Consider the following 22028-nt stretch of genomic DNA (forward strand, 5'->3'; position numbering starts at 1 on the left):
GTGAATGTGCAAGTTTTATGGAAAGACTTTATGAAAGGTGCCTGGATCTGCATCTTGCTGCTGCTGAGAATACATCTCTGGGGCTTTGAGAACACCCACAAAGATAAAGCCCAGATCTTATAAAATAAATAAATAAATAAATAAATAGGATATTTCTATTGCATTGGGCCAGACTGCGCAGAAAATATTTTATATTAGGCCGTAGGCTTGGTGTGCCTGCCTGCGGAAGGCCAAACGTCAGCAGCTTCATCCAGCGTGTCCTCTGTTTTTGAAAGATAAATGCGGGCCCCGCTTTCATGAAGAACTGGCTTCAGACCGCTGCAAAGCGGGAGGATGACTTAGCATGTCTGCTCTTGCCTGTCCTCTCTCGTTTGCCTCAGGGAGCTCCGCTGAGCGCTCCCGCGAGCCTCGTCTAAGAAAAGTAAGCTGACTTCTGACTAGAGAAATGGGAATCACGATGGTGCTGTCCCCGATTCTCCCAGCTGGAGATCTGCTCCTGCGTGCAGTTAGGAGCTAATTTTAAAGGAGCAAGGGGAGCTGATGAAATAAAATACCCGGTTCTAATAAATCAGTGTATCAGAATGTCTCCTTTAAAACATAAATACAGGCAAGGAAATGTTACTTTTTCTTTCTCCTCTCGGGTGGTACTGCTTCTGCAAGCAGATCCCTCTTCGCTTTTGCTTGCAGGTTGCTAGAAGTTTGCTTTGGGAGAGACGGGCAGCGAGCGCCGCTGCGGACGTCGCCGCGAGCCGCCCCTCGCTCCTGGGCGGAGGGCGAGGGGCCGGGAGCGGCTTGCGTGCCGCAGATGAGGAGCATGGTGTCGGCTTTGGGCGCCGTGGCGGGCCGCTGCGGGCAGCGCGCCGGCCGCGCTGCGTCCCAGCCGGCGCCGAGGCCGTCCCCGCCGCCGCCTGGCGGGACCGACCCGCGGGGACCTGTCGCCCAGGCTCCTCCAGAGAAAAAAGTCATTGCCCTTGCCAAAAATGCGAGGGAAGTCAGTTTGCATCTCGTGCCAAGCGTGATTGTGTATAAATAGAATCTGTTCTCTGCTCTGTAGTTTGCAGGTATCACTTTTCATAGCCTGCAGCTTCTCTCTCCTCTTGCTTATTTTCCCTTTTCTCTGTCTCCAGACAGGAAGGTGCCTGGAATCTGGGTCAGACTGATCATAACTCTCAGTGCAAGGACTGGGCATGCCCAGCAGCGTGTGTGCTGCCGCGCAGCGAAGGAAGCTGCAGAATGGAAATACAAAGTTCAGGAAACAAATTCCTCTCTTCCCTAAATGGGAAGCTAGAGGCAGCGGCTTATGCAAGTACGCGTTGCCTGTATTGCGTCGGCTCTCGGCGAGCGGCCTTGCGAGACGTGTTTGTTGAGAGTTGCTCCACCAGGTGCCTGTAGAGCTTCTGCAGGGAGTTGCCCGCCCCGTTGTTTGGCTGGAGGTAGCTTTGGGATCTCCTGAGGTTGCTGTGGGACTGTGGCTCTCCACAGCAGTTGGCAGAGCACGTGTGGAAGCTCACGCAGAGCCTCCTGGATGTTGCCAAACATCAAATGAGCTGGTGGAAGAGCCGGGAAGGAGCCCTTTTGGAAGGGGAGGAACGAGCTGCGCTGGGTAAACACCGACAGCGAAACACCGGGCATTGCAGGCAGGGCTGTGATTCGGGGAATGGATGGAAATAACCCTTCTGTGTACCTCCGGCGGGCTAACCAGGAGATGGCTTTTGTTTACCAGAATGAATAGGTTGCTCGATGGGTACACAAAGACTGTGACCGTAAAAAAGAACAGGTGAGGCAGATGCTGGGTGTAATGCACTAGCTACTGCTGGGACGTGAAGGTGCCTGGACATATCCTCCTTGGGGCGGTGGAAGGGGGGCTAAATAAGGTTGAGCTTATTTATTGATTTAGCTGCTGCGGAGTAATTTGGAGACTTCCTGGTAGAGATTGGGGAAGGTTGCAGGAGCAGCTCTCACCTGTAGGAGAGCGGTCACTGGCGTGGGTGTCGGCACGGGCTACTGCCTCCTGCCCCTGCCCTCTGAGCAAGGCCGTTCCTGGACGTGCCGAGCTTCGGGGCCGCGGGCCCGGCCGGCCGGCTCCTCTGGCGAGAGAAAGCCCGGGGCCGCGCGGGCGGACGGCCGCCGCCACCACCATCACCGCCACCACCGCCGCTGCCGCTGCGTGAGTTACCGTCAGGACTTCTTCCCTTGTGTCCTTCTAACCTAGTTGCAGTTACGTAACACGCAGTGTTTTAAGGTACATCCTGGTGAAGCTTCTTGCACATTCCCTCTGCGTAGCTAACTTTACCCGAAATGAGGGAAAATGGAATAGAAAGCGTCTAAGTTTTCCAGCACCTGGATATTCTTCACGTTTTGCTTTTTAACCTTGGGCAGAATTTATGCAGTATACTTATTTTTCCTTAGTTAACTCTGTAACTCCTCATTCAAACCGGGAGTCTGGGAATTAGGGTAGTTTGGCTGCCCTAACACCAGAAATGGAAAGCAAGAAAAAAACTTTTAGTCCTATTTTAGTGGTTTTTGTTTGTTCCTTCACTCTCTCTGGACTGTGGAAGGCTTCTTGTTGCTAGACTGGTGCTTTGGGTTGGGGTCAGCCAGTTATTTCCTAGAGAATTCATATGAATGGCATGAGAAATCTCCTATTTGCTACAAAAATGCCAAATGGCTTTTATTAGTTACATTTGATATTCTTTTGAGTAGTTTCTGCATTCCTTATTAAGCTAAATATAGACGAGGAAACGTCCTGCTGGTAAGTCTGCATAACCTCTTGTTTTGCAGAAAGTAGATTGCTTTGGCTTCCCGGTTGCATTATAGGTCTGAAATAGATGCATCATTGATGCTCTTTTATGGCAACTGGTTTGTGGAAAAGGTGGTACTGCATTAGTTAAGACCAAAACAAGCAAGATGATGTGAATCATCAGTTTCCTGTGATGGAATATTGATGTACCGGAGGCTGATTTTGGGGGAGGGTCAGCCCTGGTTTGGCTCGGAGAGCTCCAGCCTGCTTCCTCGACCGCCGTCCGTGCCGCGCGGCGCCGGCGCTCGGCAGAGAGCTCGGGGAGCAGCTCGCTGAAACCCCGCGGGCATTTTCGTCCGTATGCCGGAGGAAGCTTTCGGAAGAAAAGCTCTGAAGAGATGAAGCATGTTCATAGCCCCAGATTTTGGGCGATAAGTGACAGCTTTTAGGTCGGTCTAACTTTCAAGGTGAAAGCCTGGGGGAGGACGTGATTGAAAAGATGACTATTTAATATCGCCCGTCGTTCTTTTAAAGCCTGTGGCAGGGGTAAAACTGTTATACCAAAAAGAGATGTATAGGTTGGGATTTTTGTTTTTAATTTTGTTTTTATTTTATTTTATTTTAAAGTAGTTCACTCCAAACCTTTCAGTGCTTAATTTCTGCTAAAAAATTAGCAGGCACTGCCGCGCCGGCGGTGTCCAGCTAGGGCCCGTCTGCAGCGTCCGCGAGGTTCTGGCGTTTCCCCTGCGGTCGGGGGCTCCTGGCCGATGCGGCGAGCGGTGGCCGCCAAACGAGGACTCGCTTTGCGTAGATGAGCTCTCTAGCGTCCTGCTTAGGTGAATTTGTTGGTGGGACTCTAAACTTTACTAATTCTTTTTCTGTATTAATTCTAAAATGGATACTTCTGCTCTGGCTTGCTGGACTCCTAAAACAGAGTAAATCATAAATCATTAATTTCGAGAGAAATTCCCCGCACAGATTGTGCATCTGATAGCGAGCACAATACGGACTGGCATCAAACTGTTTTCTGCTTCCTCACGTAGACCCAAGTCGAAGGAAACTGAGCTGGTGTACCAGGAGTCGTCAGAAGGCCAATTTAGATGCTAATGGTCTTTTAAGCTTTTGTTTTTTACAGTTTGCATCTGATAATTTTCTGCAGATGGCTAAAATGTATGAATAGAGCTGTTGATATTTTTATTATGCGTACAGTCTGAAAACTGGTCTGCAGCAGTTTCAGAAATGCATCTTTGGTCAGCCAGAAGTGGTGGGTTTCTCTTCCTCATGCAGCTTCGTTCTTTACCCTGACTTTAAATTCACTTCAGCGTTTGGGCATTGTTCCTAATAGTTTTTAAAAGGATGAAATCTGAAGAAATAAATAATTGTTTATGAGTGAATTTATCTGCCATCCTGAAGACCTTTTGCTCAAACTAGATGAGTTCAGGTGCACTGTTTAGTGCCAGGAAGTTAGGTTGAATGCTGAGATATAAATCAGGGAGAAAAAGATATTTTTAGGGTTTGATTTTGTCTTTTTCTCAGCCTTCCCCAATATTCCCAATTTATAACTTTTTATATAATTTGTGCTTGTGTAGCGCTCTACATTTTTCTTCATGTAAGTGTTTAACTTATTACGACTCGATCTTCCTGCAGCAGTCCCATGGCTGCAGTGGGGCTGGTGGTATTAGCAAGGTTCGCTGAGGACAAGACATGCCGCAGGACTCCCAAAGGGATCAAAGCAGCCCTGGAGTATACGTCAGATTATGTAAAACCCTAATCTCCATAGGAAAGGCTAGGTGGAGCCCGACGCAAGAGTAGATTTCCTTGCATCATTCCTCTTTCTGCTGCTGAGGATATATAATTAACCTGCAGTTCTAGGGCAAGGCAGAAATCGGTATAAGACTGTGTTTATGCTGGCCAAGTACTGCTTTTGGTTGTTGTTTTCTTGTGTTCTGATAAAGCATCATGTGAAATGTAATGTTTGTGCAGTAAAACCTGACTCAGGGGAACTACTTTGTTTTCTGTTTCTCTGCTGATGTACAGTTTAGGTAAACATCTGGGAATTACTGAGCAATATTACCTACTGGGGTATAACACGGGAGGCAAATGCAATTGCCAGCATCAAACTCTGAATAAACTTACGAGCTCTCTTATTAAAATATATTTGTTTCTTTTCCCCCAAATCATTCTTTCAGGTTGCAGAGTTGCTAAAGCATGGCTGACTTGGATCACAACCTCAGCCTGGCGGATGCTCTGACAGAGCCACCTCCTGAGATTGAGGAAGAAGTGAAAAGGGACTTCATTGCCACTCTGGAAGCAGAGAAATTTGATGATGTTGTTGGAGAAACAGTAGATAAAACAGACTACGTTCCTCTGCTGGATGATGATGATGATGTTGATGGAAAAGCTGGGAGCCAGGAACCAAAGAGCAAACCTCATCCAGACAGTATTCAGGTGGAACGTAAGTGTCTAATGCACGAGACTGTTGCTTTAGCGTCACGGGACACTCTTGCTTATTGCAGTATTGCCAGGCCTACTAAAGCTGGACTTTTTAGTTGTTGCTGGGTTTTCTAGACTAAACACTTTATTTTAAGAGCAAAGATTAAGATCAGATTTTCTCTTGCTTTTCTGCTTACTTTCTGTTCAGTTCTCCAATGTATAAAACAAGCTGGTATTACTGTTTCACAGATGCTAGTATTTATGTTAGTGTTTTATAGGCTGCCTCGGGCTTCTTGGAGAAAGCACTGTCCAAAGTGTGTGAATGTTGCGTTGTTCTCATATTTATACTCTGCTTTCCATCTCACAATATTTGCTAAATCCGGTAACCGCCACTCCAGGTAATGGCAAAACCAAGGTGTTTTTAGACAGATGACAAAGTCGGCACTTCAAGGCCTACACTGTTTGTGGGCTTCAGACTTGAATGGTAGGTAAAGCTTTTTGTCCTCTGATCCAAAGGCCTGGTTGCTTTCTTGCTGCGGGAACGCAGTGGTTGCGTATATATGTGAAGTGTGGAACTGTGTCTGCTGGATATTAATATATACTAGCTTAGTTGACATTAATGCTAATAACGCTATCAGAAGCTACTTAAAACAAGCAGAGAGAGGTTTAAAAAGATGTTTACTTCCCTGACTGGGTAGAGGAAAAAGGCATGAGATTTGGGGGTTCCCCATAACGTTTCTTTCTCAGTAGGCAATTTAACTGCTTTATCTCTCTGTGTGTTTATTTCCAAACTGTGGCTGATCCCTAGCACTTTGATTTTTGTCCTGACCTATACCATGTAAAAGGGGAAGCTGCTGACTGCTCCAGAGAAGTGACTTGGTCATGTCTTTCAGCATAAAGCCATCTTGCCTTGATCTTGGGGCTCATGAAGGCTCATAAGTGGGAGGTACAAAAGAACTATAATAATTGCCCATCAGAAGAAACAGGACCTCCGGAACTGCAGAGCTGAGAACGAATTTATGCAACAGGATTTTCTTGTCTGTTAAAGGCACTTCTTTGCATTGTCCAGAAGTATATCAGATGCCCTGTAACACAGAAAAATGTGATTAAGACTTTTCCATACTAACGATTTATTAGATTGTGTTTAAAAAAAAAAAAAGCCAGTAGGAAAGAAGGGGTCAAGAGATCACAAAACACTGAGTTTTAGTTCAGATGTGTGTTATCATATTCAATTAACAGGACCTCTGACGCTAGGTATTTTCTATTGTAGCATTGCAGGCCTAGAAGTAACAGAGAAGTATGAAGACTTGTTAGTATTTTCGCATTTGGTCTCAAAATAATTATTTTAAGACATCCTTGTTGGGTGCATTTACACAATCTGAAACTTTTCCGCATGAGAATTTCCTGATTAGTGCTATCAAATCATTACAATGCACTATATAATATTGGCTTAAAATACAAATTGCTTCAGGTGTTGCCTGCCAGAGGTGTATCCTTTGAACTTCAGCTTTGTAACTCAGTATGCCAAATGACTTCAGATTCCTACAGCAGATATTAGCAAACTCTTTTAGGCTTGGTTACTAGATCATCTGCATGTTTTTGCTTTCTCTAGACCTCCTTGCACAAAACCTCCACCTGGGAATGTACAGCTAGTTGCTTGTGTGCTTGAACAGCGCTTGTTTTTTCCTGCGTGGCAGAGGGGGGATGCAATTTCTACATCTGCGTTCTCCTTCTAGAGAACGGCTTTTTCCCTTTTTTGGGATAGCTGGAGAATTACGAGCATTGGCCAAATATTTGGCAAGATCAAAACAGGACCCTAACTAAAGAAGTCGGAGAGGCCGCTCGCCTCGGGTACGTAGGACGGCGCTTTCCAACTTTGCCACCTAGTCCGAGGAGGCTGCGGCTCGGCAACCGCTGCAGGTTAAAATGGTGCCAGTTTAGCATCTGATCCTGTTAGATCTTAATTTGTCTAATCTGTTTTTTCCTGAGGTGATAAGGATACCTATTTCTCCTATGAGGTGTTCTTTTTTTCATGTTCTCATCTGTTTAAACAGCCTCATTAAGGTTAGTGTTTTCTTTGGCGCTGCGTGCTTGCTTTTGCTGAGGCTGCGGAGTAAATCAGTCCCTTGCGCGGGAACGCCCCGCGTCTCCTTCCCACGCGGCGCGTCCACCGCAGCGCCGAGTCCTGGGCACGGGAGACCACCGCGTAACGGGCAGCGGCGTTCCCCATCCCTGGCCCCGAGTATGACTGCAGATAGCTCTGCCCTTTCCCGAGGGAGAGGAGCAACTTCCATGGATCAGGCTTGCCGCCACCGCTTGTTAATTTATTCGTGGTGAAAGGCACGGATGTGTTCAGACAGCCCCATCTCGACTGGGGAAGGGCGCGCTCGGTAGCCAGGAGAGGCTTCGGCGAGTGTCCTGTTGGGCTCCAGCTATCCCATTGCTGCTCAAGGTTTCGGAGATCATAAATAATAAAGACTTTCTTGTCTTTATTTTTTTCCCCTCCTAAACCCACAAGCCAGATTAGACAAGCTTAGTGATCAGATGGGCCCCAGCCCGGACCGGTGAGCACGGCGGGAGGGAGGGGAGGAGGAGGGGAGTCCCTGTAGAGTTACTCAGGGACTTGTTCTGCAGTGAAACCCTGATAATATAACAGTAGTGCCCCCCCCCCAAACTGTGCCTTTCTAATGGTATTTAAAAGTTTAACTGGTTGTAGCACTGGCCAGCTCTGGGCTAGTGCTCCTCGGAGGCGGCGGTGCGGGCGGCGCTGGGTGCGCGCCGGGCTGCCGCTGGCCGCCGGCTCCCGGGGCCGCGTGCGTTCGGGGTTTGGCCCCCCGCTCGGGAGCGCGGAGGAGGCTCCGGAGCTCCCCGGGAAAGGCGCGGAGGCTGCAGCAGCCGTTTCCAGGCAGGCACGAAGGCGGCTTTCGGTAGGGTTCGCTAGGGGAGGGGACGTGCCCCTGAAGCGGGGAGGAAGGCGGCTTTGGCCGGGAGCGAGTCCCGGCTGCGGTGAGGGCGCTGTGCTTTGAGGGCTCTTGGCAGGTACCGGGCTCCTCCGGGCTGCCCTGCTCCGAGAGGGCAGCGGCGCTGCTGGGGCGGCCGCAGGTCCGCGGCGGGGATGCTCGAGGGCTTGCGCGTCGCCGCAGCCGTGTTGGCGCTGCGTGCCCGCACCCACCCTGCTCCTGAACCCGAGTCATGCGGCTGCATACGGATGGTTTAATATGGGAACGAGAGCCGAGAACGGTCAGAGGGGAAATTCTTGTTGTGCTGCCGACAGCCATGCCGGAGCTGCTGTTCGAGCACGCGCGTGGCCACGAGATGGCTCTGCCGGCGCTGCGTGTCGGCGCTGGACGGATGGACGGCCGCTGCGGACCGTGCTCCCCGCTGGCAGCAAAGTGCGTCCCCGGCGCCAAACCGCAGCACTTCCCTTCCGCAGCTCTCCGTGCCGTAGCAGCAGGCACCTTTCTCGTAGCAGGCTTTGCTTCTGCAGAAGAAAGTTAACCCCTCCTCGCGTTTGAACCCGAGGATGGGGAACGTGGCACACGTCCTCGGATTGCAGAGGGTTCAGAAACATCAGTCGGCAAATGTTAGATGCGTATGTGCGACCTCCCACGCTGTTAGATACCCGCTCGCTCTCAGAGGCTGCTGAAGCCTCTTTGGTTGCCGTGACTCCTGTATTGGCTTTCTACGCAACTGCAAGTGTCGAGCGCGAGCTCGGTGCGAAAGGTGGGGTGGCCCTGGCAGATGGTTGCTTTTGGGCACCTGGTGACCAACGTATAAAAGCGCCTTGGAGAGCCCCAGGTGACGCCCAGAGACTGGGGATGAGGCTCCGCTGCTCTCACGGCTCGTGCCAGCCGTCCGGGGCGCGCAGCTCGGATGGGACCGCAAAGCTGCCCGCGTCCTGCGGCGGGTCCCTTAACAGCTTTAGCGTAGCCCTGTTCCCGTGAGGAGGAGGGAGCGCTTTGAATACTGCCTTGGCAGACCAAAGTGCTCTTCAAAGCTGTCTTCCATGTTAAATGAAATAAAGTGGTTAGATTAATCTGGTGGTTATAGTTCGTAAAGGAGAGCTAGAGTTGTTTTAGCTCGTTTTCTTCGTACTGATTGAGCATCTGGCCTCTGATAGTACGTGCATACTCCTGAGCGCCCCAAAACGTAAACATCGAGCGAGCCTTACCTGTAAGTTTAGCTTCTCTTTAATGCCATGGGAAAAACGAAGTCCTAAGCTTTTTTCTTTAACCCTGTGCCTCTGGGAGATGAGGAGTGTGCCTGCTCTTCAGAAACCATTTTGCAACAAATTATTTAAAGTCTGAGTTGGCGTAGTTGAAGCTGCTCGTTTGACATTGCCAGCTAGTTATGACCCTAGGGCACTGTGTTTACCAGCGCTTTTGTTCGCGCTTATTTTTTTTTCCTAAGCTCTGTGACAGTCGCCGTGAATCCAGCGGTCAGCCAGGACGGCGCGCGCACCGGTGTGAGCAGCGGTGGTAGAGCGCTGGGAGCGGCTCCCGGCCCGTGCTGCCCCGCGCCGGCCGGCTCGCGGCTCCGGCCGCTCTGCCCCCGGCTCCGGCAGCGCGGCTTGCGCGTGCGGACGGGCCGCGCCGAGTCGCCGCTGGAGATTAGGTGCTTTTTATATTGGCACTGTGCGTTTGCTTGAGATTATCGGTTTAGCAAATGTGGCCTTAAATTTGTTTATGTAAAAACAATCCTTTGATCCACTGGCCAGATGCAAACGCTGTCTTGTGATTCTGGTAAGGATTATGGAGTTACAACATCTTGACATGCTTTTGTTTATAAACAGTTCGGGATAGGGAGGAAGGAGACCTGGGCCTGGAGACTGCTGGGTGCTTTCATGCTTTCATTTTTCTTTTTTCTTTTTTCTTTCTTTTTTTTTTTTTTTAACTCCAGCTAAGTCAAATAAATGCAGTTGCACCAAAGGAGCCTCCAGAGAGACACAACTACAGCAGATTCCAGCGCCAGGTGCGGCGGCTGGCCGGGCGGCGCGTGCCTGAGCTGAGCCTGCCTTCCTGGAAGCCAGGAGGTTGAAGGAAATCGCGTTACCGCTGCGAGCGGGGCAGCTCGTAGAGCCCCAGGCCTTAGTGAGGTTTTGTCGGCGGCGCGAGCGGGGAAGGGCGCGTGCAGCAGCGCCCGCTTCGTCTCCGCGCGCTTGCGTGGCTCTCTGGAAAGGTCGAAAGCAGCCGCTTGCTGTCCCTCTGGCAGCGCCGTAACTCGGGCTTTTCAGGCCCCTTTCGCCCTGCCCTCTGATGGCTCGGGGCGAAGAGCCTCGGGGTTCCCGGGCCGCTGAAGCGAGCGCAGGGCTTCCCACGCGGGAAACGTGCGGGGGCGCGTGGGGGGCTGAGCGGGGCGTTTGTGCTTTCCAGCCTGGGAGCGGCGCAGGCTCGGGAGCGCTGTCGGCTCTGGTAAAGCTTAAAGCAGAAAAGTGGCCCCTCCTGGGCCGTGGCCCCCTCGTCCCGCCGGAGCGGGCGGTCGGCCTGCCTGACGTGCTGCGCGGGGTGGTTTGTTTTTGTGGTGTTGGGGGTTTCTTTCGGTGAGCCCTCCTGGCTGGGGAGGGGAGTCCTGCCGCTGCTTTTGATGAAAGACGGTGCCTGGGATCGCTTGCTACTTGGAAGAGCTCTCTCTGAAGGAAACTTTTCCTACAGCTGAAGCGTTTGTCTTCCGAGGAGCTGAAGGACACTTAATTGGCCGGCTGACACCGTGCCGGGAGCACGCGAGCTACTGGCACGGGCTGGCGAGTTAACTCCGCCGCCGCCAGAGGCGAGCGCTGAGAGCGTGCTCTCGGACCCCCGCTCTGAACTGCGGTGTTTAGCCGTGTTTGTGATCAACCCAAGTCCCGCTTGCAGCCCGCGTGCCGGCTGTGGCGTCGGCCCGGAGCGCGAACGCCCTCGAGGGCAGCGTCCTCCCTGCAGGAGCAGTGCTCAGCCCCGAGGGAAGCCGAGAGCCCCGCCGTGATTTTGTCCAGCTTGGAACAGATCTGCTCTCAAGTTTTCCTTTGCCGTTTAAACTCCTGAGGAAGTGGGACCTGGCGTGGGGGTGTATCAGAAGATATTGGATGTGTTTAGCACAACCATGGATCAGAAAAGTCTTTCCCAACATCTCAGTTTTGGTGGCATCATCAAGCAACGTCCATGAACCAGCAGGTTTATGCCTTGGGCTTCAGGAAGCCAGGAGGTCTGCGGTCTCCCCGGTCCCCTCTGGGCTCTGGCGCCATGGTGCCCGCCAGCTCTCCTGGAGACCGACAGCAGGAGGAGCTGCTGCCTTCAGCTGCCACGAAACAGGTCCAGGGACTCCAGGGCTATTTTCAGCTGCTTGAAGGCGACGTAGGTGTATGTTTTTCTATAAGCTGTCTGGCAAGTTCACATTGAATTTTCATAAAACACTGTGATGATGCACTGAAGTAGTTGGAAAGGTTGCTAGGTCTTGTGTTCTTGTCATGTTTTCCAAGTTCAGAGTGTAAATCCAAGTGACTCTTAATTTTATCTGGAACAAAATAGACCCTATGTACCTGATTTTGGAACTGAGAATATCCTTTAATCTGCTCAGGCCTCAAAAGAGTCAATGTTCTGGCAGTTAGGGTCTTGTATGTTGGTTTTGGAGCATGAGCAGGGTTTCTGAAGATCTGTTTTCGGTTTAGTTTGGGAATTGTGAAACTGAGATTCATGTATGTAACAGACTACAGAAGTATTCAAGAGGTAAATTCAAGACCGCATATAGACAGACGCCACATGTGAGTCTTCGGGAGGTAACCTGGCTGCTTGACTTCCCCAAGTCTGTCTAGCGAAACAGAGTTGTACGTAGTTAATAAATGGAACCAGCAGCATTTTTGTCTCTAAAACTTTGCCTTAATGTCCTGCACTTGTCCCCAAAATAGGTATGATGTCAAAAGTGGGCATATGTCACTGGGTTAAAATATCTACTGTAATAAAAAGGTAGCTTTAAAGGGTGCTTGCTGTGACTAGAGGCACTGGTTACCTCCATCTGTAGTAACATTGCTTTCAGAAGTCAGACACAAGCATTTTCATGGCAATCAGTCCTCTTATCCTGAGGACTGCAAGCTTGTAATGGAAGCAGCCATTTCTGTGCTGTAAGTATTTGCGTGCAGCTTAGCAGAAAAGATCTTTTTTTTAACCATGAACATAAGTCCAAATGTACCATAGAATACCACCTCAAGGGAGTCCAAGGTCACGGCTTGGGTCTCTCATGGGACTAGCATCTCATGCAAAGACCCACTTTGGGTCTGAGTTGTGCTGACTCGGGGAGACGTGGGTGCCTTAATTCTTTTCAAAATAGTTAAAGGAGGAAGGTTGGAGTTCTTGTATCACATGAGCAGAAGAAATGGTAAGAATTAACCAGTCATTATCTGTATTTGGCAACATTACTCATTCCTACAGTGGTTTTAAACTATTAATTAGGATTGGTTTCATCCAAATGCTAACGTTGTCTGTGGTTTGTTGCAGATACTTCAGCCTCTGGGCCAACGGTTCTAGAAAATGGTGACCATGGCATAGAAAATAACCGTACAGGTAAGTGTTTAATATCTGAATGAAACATGCTAAAACTCAAAGGGTTTGTCTGTGGAGCAGTAAACATGCCATGTGAGCTCTGTCGTGATCAGATACATTCTTCTCTGACTTAGTGTATTTCTCCATAGAGGACTAGTTTTTTTTAATGATCTCTTTGAAGAATTTGAATCAAAATTCTTACTCTTTTCTGCATTTTAAATTTTCTGTATGCATGAGCCTCTTCTGAAGACATTGTATACTTTAGCAATGCTTGATGTTGGGAAGGTAACATCTAGGACACTGGTACCTAAACAAGTTTCCAGTGAGTCCACAGTGTTTGTAGCTGAACTCTACCCTGGCACTTGAGTATGACTTCCCCTGGTCCCCGTGAGACTGACAGTGAGGTTTCCTCTCTGAGCACACCATCTTTTGAGGCAGTTTTTTGTTCACTGCTCCTTAGATGTTAGTGAAGTTACACTGACTTCTCTGGTTATTCTGCAGCTTTTCTTGTATACTTTTCCATCTCCCTCCACCCCGAACTGTTCTCTTTTAAATCTCTCCTAATATTTGCTTTAGCAATGTGCTGTCAAAGCAAAGTTGAAGTCTTGTGAACCTTTTTCCAGCAGTAGTAGGATAGCTTTGTCTGCAAGAAACGTGTCGTTGTTTAAGTAGACAAATATTTAAAACTTGTGAGGAATCTGCAAAAATTTTTTCTCTCAGCCTAGCATACATAGAAGTCAGTCACCTTTTAACAGTTAAATTTAATGACAAATGCTAATTCCGTTTTCTGAGATTTTCTTCCTGTGGGCTGGATTTCCAGCCGAATTCCAGCTGAAAACTCCTGGAGATGAGCAGTGCAGACCTCTCTGAGTCTGCACGTGCGAGTCAGTGCCTTGAGCTTCCTCTCGTAGTGAGAAGGGGGGTGGACTTTGACAGGCCCCTTTGTAGCATCTTTATTTTGTTGAGGAGATGCTCAGAGCTGATTGTCGTGCAGACTTTGATAAGAGCTATTTATTTCGTCTTTCTCATGACCTCCAATTCAGCTTTAGCAGTCCAGATCATTGCTAAGTTGGGACTTTCCCAGCACTGGCATCCCTACTAGTCCATAGGCAATCCAGGAGATAGTGGTGAGAAATACAGGGATGCAAGATGAGGATGAAGGAAAGCAGTTTTTGCTTGAATTGTAATTAGAGAGTGAGTATTCATGTTCTTATTGAAGATGCAAGTTTAAAAACTGATCTTAGTACATTAACTTGCTATTGCAAATCCAGTCAATTTTAAATAGATAAAATTTTTGTTAGTATAAAACTGAAATTAAGGATGCTTCTGAACCTCCCTGAAGATATATCCTCTCTTTTAAGTACATATAACTAAAAGGAGATAGAAATAAGATCAGATTTATGACGCCCCAGGTCTGACTAACTGAATGCATTGGGACTTCTTATTGAACTTCTAGATTGTGGTTATTTTTTTTTTAATCCTATTTAGTACTGACCTTCTGGAGGTTTAACTCTTCAGACACTAAATGCTAACAACTTTGATCAAAGATACTTTTGTGTGTCTGAAGCTTTCTGATTTATTAATATGTTTCATCTTTGTGACTTGGATTTTTTTCTTGTAAAAGACTGTCTAAAAGCGACATCAAAGTAGTTGAAATAGTCTATTAAAGGATAAAGTCATAGGCATCAAGTTAATTAGAGTTTTGAGAATAACGGAAGATTTATACAGCACGACTATTTCATGGTCTCTTCTTCTCTGCCTCTTCCCCATGGAATAGTTGAAATATGGGTGCTTGTACTTTTCAGAGGAAGGGATGAATGCTAGTTTGGGATCCGATAATGGAGACTTTTTTCAGAGGCCTGGAGTGGGTGGAAGAGCAGCCGATGAACTGTAGAAATGCAGGAAAGTTGTCTCGGGGCAGGAGAGAGACTTGAGTAAGGCCTGGTTCGACGGTTCCTAGGCTGTGCTGCCTAAGTCTCTTGTCTCCAGCCCTTCTGCCACCCGCAGCTCTTGACTGGGTTCTTTCTTTTCACCTGGATCTGTTCCACGCTGTGGTTCTCCTGCAGCTGAAGTGATCTTTACAGAGGAGCAGGAAAGGAGAAGCTGAGAGGACGAAGGAGGTAATGCTTGTGCAAGGTGGCTGTGCTTCTGGAAGGAGCCGTCTTGCAAGCAGTGGAGGGAGCTTTCAAAAGCAGAGCTGTGTTGGAGTTAGGTTCAGAAACAGACTCTGGGGCAAGTATTTGGGAAGGATGGAGTTAAGCTATTTGTAAATACAAATATCTGCTTAACTTGGTCTAGATCACAGGAAATATTGCTGCACGCTCTTCTTTAAACCTAGCAAATGAGATGGTGACATGTTGATGTTCTTGCTTACCCCAGGTATCTGCAGATTCTGTTGTGTGTCTGTGCCGAGGTTAGGAGCAGTCAGGACTGAGATCTTAGTGCTAATTTGGCAACCTTTGCTACTGAGTAACTGGACACCCTGGGGCAAAATACTGCTAATGTAGTAGATGAATAAAGCCAAAGCCAAAGTATTAACTTTTGGATTACTTTCATTATATCAGAGAGGTATGTAAGCCATTTCCATAGGAATGTGTGTAATTTGGTATTTCAGAATGTAAAGCAAATTTATGAAAGGTTGATTTTTACCTTGACTACTTACTTGAGGACTCAAGACTTAGGACCTCGAGGCTGAGAACTTCTTGCATTCTTTTGCTTTCATTGAAAGTTTGAGACTCCTTTCTTTAAAGGATTCAGTGTTAGGCAGAGCTGCCCCTTACGTGGCAATTGCCGGGGGAGAGGTGATGTCTTGAATTTGGGAGCTGCAGACCAGGAGCTCTGACTATGGTACTCAGCACGCAGACCAAAAACATCTCTAATTCCGCCCTTCATTGTAAGGATAAATATAAGAGTTGGCGCAGCATTTAGATGGAAGACGTGCTGGTGTCTCGAAACTCCTGAAGGGGATGTGTGAAGGTGTTGATGAGGGTGAAATTGTTGATGCCTGTAATCATTGACAGCGTGCAGACACTGATGGGGGAACTGTTTGCTAACTTCCCTGATGCAAAAGTTAGAGGGTGCCTGGTAAATATATGCTTGATTTTCAAACCATACAAAGTTTAAAACTCCTTATTGCAGGCTATTTGCCTAGAGTACAGAGGAATTATAAGTAAAATAAAAAGGCAAATTTTTGGAAGAAGTCTATCAAAGGCAATCAAACAGATGAATGTGGATACCTGTTATTCCAAGATGCTGTTCATTCTGTTGTTGGAAGGTGAGAAGTAACCTAGGAAAGTATTGCTGTATGTGTTTATACTTTCCCTAGATGGACTTTCTCTCCAAGCCAGCCTGGCTGTTATTCTCTCATCTGAGATCAGGTCACAAAAATACTGTGTTTGTCACTGTTTTCAATGCAAACTGTGCTTTTAAGTAACATCCTGAGCTGCTGCTCTCTTAATAGCAATTTGTCACTAATCTTGATTTATCGCAGCTGATTTTGTATGTGGCACAGTTGCCATGCATAGCGTGACTAGTGATTATTTCAGACTCCTGTAAAAACAAAATTTCCTGTGTCTCTAATCTGGCTTTCGGCAAATCTCCTGGCTGCACTAAATGAAATATTGCTTGTTGTGCAGTGTGCTACCTGAATGTTCATGTTTACTAATGACTTGCGCTTTTTTGCCCCTTTCCCCATCCTTTCTCCCTCTCCTACTTCTTTTCCTCTCTTCTATTTTCTCCTCCTAGAAGCCTAGACTGTCTCCTAACACTGGGGCTGCCACTGATACAAGACCAGTGTACTTTTCTACCTGCCATTACACTTCTAAAATCTTCAGCATTTTACAGAGCTCTTGCTTTACATCCTTGGACTTTACGTGTAGAAGAAACCAAAGGGTAGCTCTGCTGTCGGCCGATGAGCCCTCCTCCTCCTCCCTCTCTGCTCTGCAGTGCTTGTTGAAACCTTCCTTCCTTGGTGTAAGCACAAACGTGCATGACTGTTCTTGACTGCACTATTTCAGCGCTCCCACTGTTCTTTTTTTAAATCACAAATACAGTTCTGTTTTCAGTTCAAGTGCTTTCAAAATTAATTTAAATCCTTTTTCATGGATTTTTTTTTTAATTTGACAAGAAATTTTGAGTTGTGCTTTCATAGCGGATGGGTCCACCATGACTGCAGCTCCTCTCCTGCCTCCCCTGACTGCCTGCAGCCCCTAGGCAAAACCCTGAGTTTCACCTGCCTTTCTCCTTGCTGCTTTGAAACCTTCTTGTTTAAGGTTTATCTTAAATAATGATGTCTTTGAAGCAGATGTTTCCACTTCATAGCATTTACTATGCAAACTTTAAGAACAGATTAGGAATAACCGTGTTTACTGAGGTACGAGCAGAGCTGCTGGTTTGAGGGAGGGTTGCAGGGCTCTAGCACTTGCCATCAGCCTGGCTGTAACCTGGGAACGCAGAGGGAAAACCAGCGGCCCCCAGCTCCCTGCCTCGGTGTGCTTGCTTGGATGTTGTATTGCAAACTGTGGAAATCCAGTCAACAGTAGAATATGATTCTCTAAATTGCAGAAAGCTTGCATCTTAAGACACATGACTTCTGCAGAGAGAGCAGCTTGCACCTGAGCACCTCTTGTACCCTACTACTACTATGTTAAAGAGGACGAGGTTAAAGTATTGGTCTACTAATGATTTATTAGTAGTGTTACACGTGGAATACACTGCTAACTCCACCTCAAGGTGGAGTTCTTTGAAGAGCTCCCTCATAGTGACCTATCCAACTCTTTTTCTTTGCTTTTTCTTCTTTACCCCCCCCCCACACACACACACAGTTTGAGACCTCATACGCTCCCCACCCAGGGTGATGGCATCCGGAGTTGCTGCAGTGAATTCTGTGGGCAATCAGCCTGTTCAGGGATGTGTATCAGAACTTGAGGCTTTTGTTCTCTGGTTTGGTGGGAATTTACTGCTTCTCCCACCGTTCAAAGCCTCATTAGTGTGTAGCTGACGTCCCTGTGATGCCAACTGGTGAGTTCTGAACAAGCGATGCTGTTAGCTTACCTTCTGCAGTGGATACGGCTCGCTTCCTCGTGAGACACTATTGCCCACACGCAGTCAGTGGCCAAAAAGCTGCTGCTTTCCCATTCCACACTTGTGGAATTGTCAAAGCCATTGCGTACATTTTTGAAGACCAGTAGCCTTTGAGACCAGGTCATGACTGAAGTACAAAAATAGCCGTTTGCTGGTGGACTAGAATAAGAATGGGCTTTGGGATGCAAGCGATAGTGGCAGATATGTCTGTGACAGAATGGCCCTTCTGGTGGCACTTTTCTCCCTTCTCTCCAGTAGTTTACTGGAAGTTTAGTAGCATGTAGCCACCATGACTTTACAGGCCAGGCCAAACTACGACTACTTTCTCTGGCTTCACTGCAGACTCACTTTGCTGTACAGAGCAGGTCTGCTTCTTGCATCCTAACCAAAAGGTGAGACGAAGCAATCGGATGCAAAGCAAGGAGAGATGTTTGATCTCTTTGTTCTTGTTCCCATTAAGTGCTTTTCCTGAATGTGGTTTTTTTCCTTTCTTTTTTTTTTTTTTTTTGGTGCCTATTGCCATAATAAGAGATTATTTCATAAAGATCTCTTTGTAGCACTTCTTAAAGATCTGGTTGATTTTGGCATAAGACAGCATCACTGCTAGTTTGGAGGGATTTTAAGTTGATGACACAAGTTATTCTTTCTTACCTTTTGCCTTAAGCAGGTTTAACTATTTGTGCCCTTGAAGTAAAGAGTAAATAATAGAGAGAAATTTTTTAGAGTGAATAAGAGGCTTTTTCAGTATAGTTGAAAACCAGACTACTTTGCCTTCCCCTCCACATGCCTTATTTTACTAAAGTATAACAATATTTTAAAGTATGAGGGAAGCATCTTGCACTTGCAATAGTTGGCTGGGTCAACTTGTCTTACCAGGTGGGGCAGAGTAGAGGGAAACTTGGCTTTAACAGCCTCCTGAAACCAAGAGTCCCCAGTTGAATGACATGGGGGTTGACATCTGTCCGCACCCCAGTGTCTCAAGCAGAGCTTGCCACTGAGCACGAGCGTCCCCAGGGCTCCAGTCACTGCTCACGTGAGTAATTCATCCCATTACGCTATCACAAGACCAAAACTGATGTCTTTTTTTTTCTCCTTTTCCGTACTTTTATCCTCATTCTTTTAAATATTGTTAGGTTTACACATTTGAATATAGGCTATAGATGGAGCAAGAGAGCTGGTTGTTTCTGCGAGTTTGAGATAGTCTTCCTTAGAGGGACTCTTGCCCGAAGCTCTGCGATGCCCCGTTTGTGCTTTCCTGGGTTAGGAAGGTGGTGACCGGCCTGTGCTGGGAGGCTGCCACGCTTTGCGGGACGGGTCGGGGGCCAAGGGAAATGTGGTCGTAATGAGTAAATGCAGAGTTGCATCTTTTGTCGCTCATAGAAAATGTGTCTGCGTCTTGCTGAAAACTCAGTGCAATGAATAAATATGAGTAAGAAAACATAAAGTAAAAAACATTTTCTTAAAGCCAGGAAGCTACCAAATGTGTTGGTTTATTTAAATCTCATGTACTATCTATATTATTGTCCAATTTTTGGAGATAATATGGAGTCTTCGCACACTATGCTATAACTTTCCTGTGCGTACAAGCTTGTCTGTTATGATAACTGTTTTATTTAATGATTCCAACTGCTTTGTATGATGTGAAGCTGTGTATCACTTTGAATAAATCACCCTAATAAACATGTCAAACTAACCTCTAAGTAGTTGTCCTGTGGTGAGAATCCTCTGGAGCTGTGCTGCTTGTTCATGGTTGATACCTGTAGCTGTCTGCATGCCCTGGATTAACGATGTTTAGGTATCCCTGAAAGGGGTAAATCTCTTAAACTGGAGTAACATGTTAACTGGACAGATGCTGGAAAACATGTACATTAAAGAATCAGTTTAGCTGGCACAATAAAACTGAAAAGCTTTCACTGAGCCATATTCCTGGGTTGTTTTGAGGGTGGGAGGGGACGACTGAAAGGAAGAAAAGAGCATCTTTTCCCTCGTGCTCCAAAAACAAAGTGAAATAGGGATGGATGCGATGGATGCTCATTTTCATGTTGGACATATAAGGTACTTAAAATCTGCACGTAAAGACTAACTAATAATGTCTAGTGCTTGTAGTAGTGTAACAGAGCACATCTTATGGCTTAAGATGCCTAGTTTTGAAAGATTCACAGAAAAATGACAGGTCTATAGGAATAGAGTTCTACATTTAACAATGTTTCTGTGCATTGAGATATATATGATGGATGCATTTAATGGCCATCCCAGTAGAGTACAGTCTTTGCTGTTCATTCTTTATCCAGCCCCCTTTTAAGTTGCTAGTGCACAAAATTCTTAAAAAAAAAAAAAAAAAAAAAAAAAAAAAAAAAAAAAAAAGTTGTTCCTTGGGACTCTCATCTTGAAAGCAGGGCATTTAAAAGTGCAGTTTTCTTATTAAAGCTATTTCTCCTCCTTTACCTGTCTGCATGTTTCATGTTTGGTGTGAATTCTCCTTCATGATGGCTTTTCGTATCTCTCTGGACTCCCCAGGAGAGCTGTTCAGGCTTTCCAGAATGGGTCTGCATCCAGCCATGTTCTCTAAAGGAGAGTTAGTACTTTCTGCTACTTCAGTCTAAAAATAGTAGCAAACTGAATAATTCAAAAGACTTGTTTAGTTCTTCAGTCCAGCATGACTAAGGCTTTTTGTGTGTGTGTGTTTGATCTTTTGGGGTAGTTATTTTTAGGACTGAGATGAGTGGAGGAGGGTAAAAGTGGGTGTCGTAACAAAGCCAGCTTGCTAGCGTTGGGGGATGCAGCTTGGAGGGTGCTAAGCTTCTGGGCTCTGGGCTTCTGGCGGGGATCCTATGTGAAAGAGAGGGGCATGCACCAGGGATGGGTTTTCCTCCTTGCTTGTAGAGGGTAAGCACAGAAAATGCACATTTGTGCTTTCCCCTCTGCACCTTTGCCTGGGACTCGAGGGGTTTGCATGTCCTTTCTAAACTAAAGAACCCCCAGCTGTCTCGAAGTGCTGAAGGAGCTGAGAGTGACAGTTGACAGTCTCAGTTTCTGAAATACTTGTGAGTAGTTCAGAAGACTTGAAAATTTCCAGATGTTTAGCAGTGCTTCAGCACTGGGAACACAGGAGATATTGGGGTAAATTTTGTTCAGCACAGAATTTTGTTTGAAAAACCCTTTCGCTCTGAAGAGCCACTTCCAAATGTCCTGGTCTAGGATAAAATCTGCAATTCCGGCATAGCCGAGTACTTGGTGGAGTGTCACACAAGGAAAAAGTCACTGTGTGCTCGTGTTGCAGTGAAGGGTGACTCTTCACCAGGTTCAGATCTGTTTTTTCAACGTGTTGCATCAGCACAGCTCTTGTGTGTTGTCTAACTGCATGCTGGTTTGACGTACCTGGCCGATACGTGAGTCCTTGAACTGCGAAGTTGTGTTGTGAGCTGCCTAACAATAGCTCTTGAAGTACACAGAAAGCCAAGCTGCTGCAAAATGTTTAAGTATTACAAACCTGTGCTAAAAATACTGTATTTAAGAACTTTGAGTCCCTGGATCTCTCATATTCTTCCACATCTCAGTGGGTTGAAAAATTCATGTTTACATGAAAGTGATGTAGAGCCGTACTGACTTTATGAAGGAGCACTTCTCAAAAGACAACTGTTTTGCTGCTAATTTCCTAAATCCTTATTTTTATTAAGTTTTTTTTCCCCCCGAAGAATATTCAGAACATGAACCTTGAAATGATTGTGTGAATACTGCAGAATGACTTCTTTGAGAAACCCTGGTTTTTGGAGGACTCAGTAGGGAAGATCTATTTCTATGGAGGAGGAGCCAGTGTGCTGCTAATACACTGCTTTATGCTAAAATTGGCTCTTCAAATGAGAAAGTTCTAAGTGTTGTAGTGTGTTTCTGAGGCTTTGGGGGCTTTGACCTTTTCATAAAAGCTAACTAGGACTGCCAGCGATTGCCACCAACGACTGCTTCAGCGACACCGGACAGGCCTTACTCAGCATGTTCCACACCACACCAATTACTCGTTAGCCATAAAGAGATAATCTTGATTTCTTTCATCATCTGAAGTTCTTTAATCTTCCATACTCTTGGGGTAAGTTCTGTATAGCTCCTATCAGAAATAGTCTTTCTTATTTTTTTATTTTTAAAAAAGCTTGCTGCCTCTTCTATTTCAAATTCAGTCAACTTCAGAGCGGGAAGAGGTACGCCATGAACAATTCACTTCCAGCGTAAGTGGTTACGTGGTGGTCAGCTTGCCTCTCCTCTCTTTA

The 22028-nt window shown here is 46.7% G+C and overlaps 1 protein-coding gene across 12 annotated transcripts in view; it reads left to right on the plus strand.

The window, feature by feature from the left end:
• The window catches only part of MAP4 (microtubule associated protein 4), a 142685-nt gene that overhangs the window by 44404 nt on the left and 76253 nt on the right, over positions 1–22028 (plus strand). For 10 of the 12 annotated variants that reach the window (XM_062568641.1, XM_062568638.1, XM_062568637.1 and 7 more), the window contains 2 exons: positions 4930–5195; positions 12640–12705. In XM_062568641.1, coding sequence (XP_062424625.1) covers positions 4949–5195; positions 12640–12705 — 313 coding nt within the window. In that variant the 5' untranslated portion in view covers positions 4930–4948. Of the gene's footprint in view, positions 1–1364; positions 1778–4929; positions 5196–12639; positions 12706–22028 lie in introns of those variants that run through there. The other 2 variants (XM_062568639.1, XM_062568640.1) reach the window with 2 other exon arrangements.

The sequence above is a fragment of the Rhea pennata genome, chromosome 2 (genome assembly GCF_028389875.1).
Source record: "Rhea pennata isolate bPtePen1 chromosome 2, bPtePen1.pri, whole genome shotgun sequence".
In the NCBI taxonomy this organism is placed as follows: Eukaryota; Metazoa; Chordata; class Aves; order Rheiformes; family Rheidae; genus Rhea; species Rhea pennata.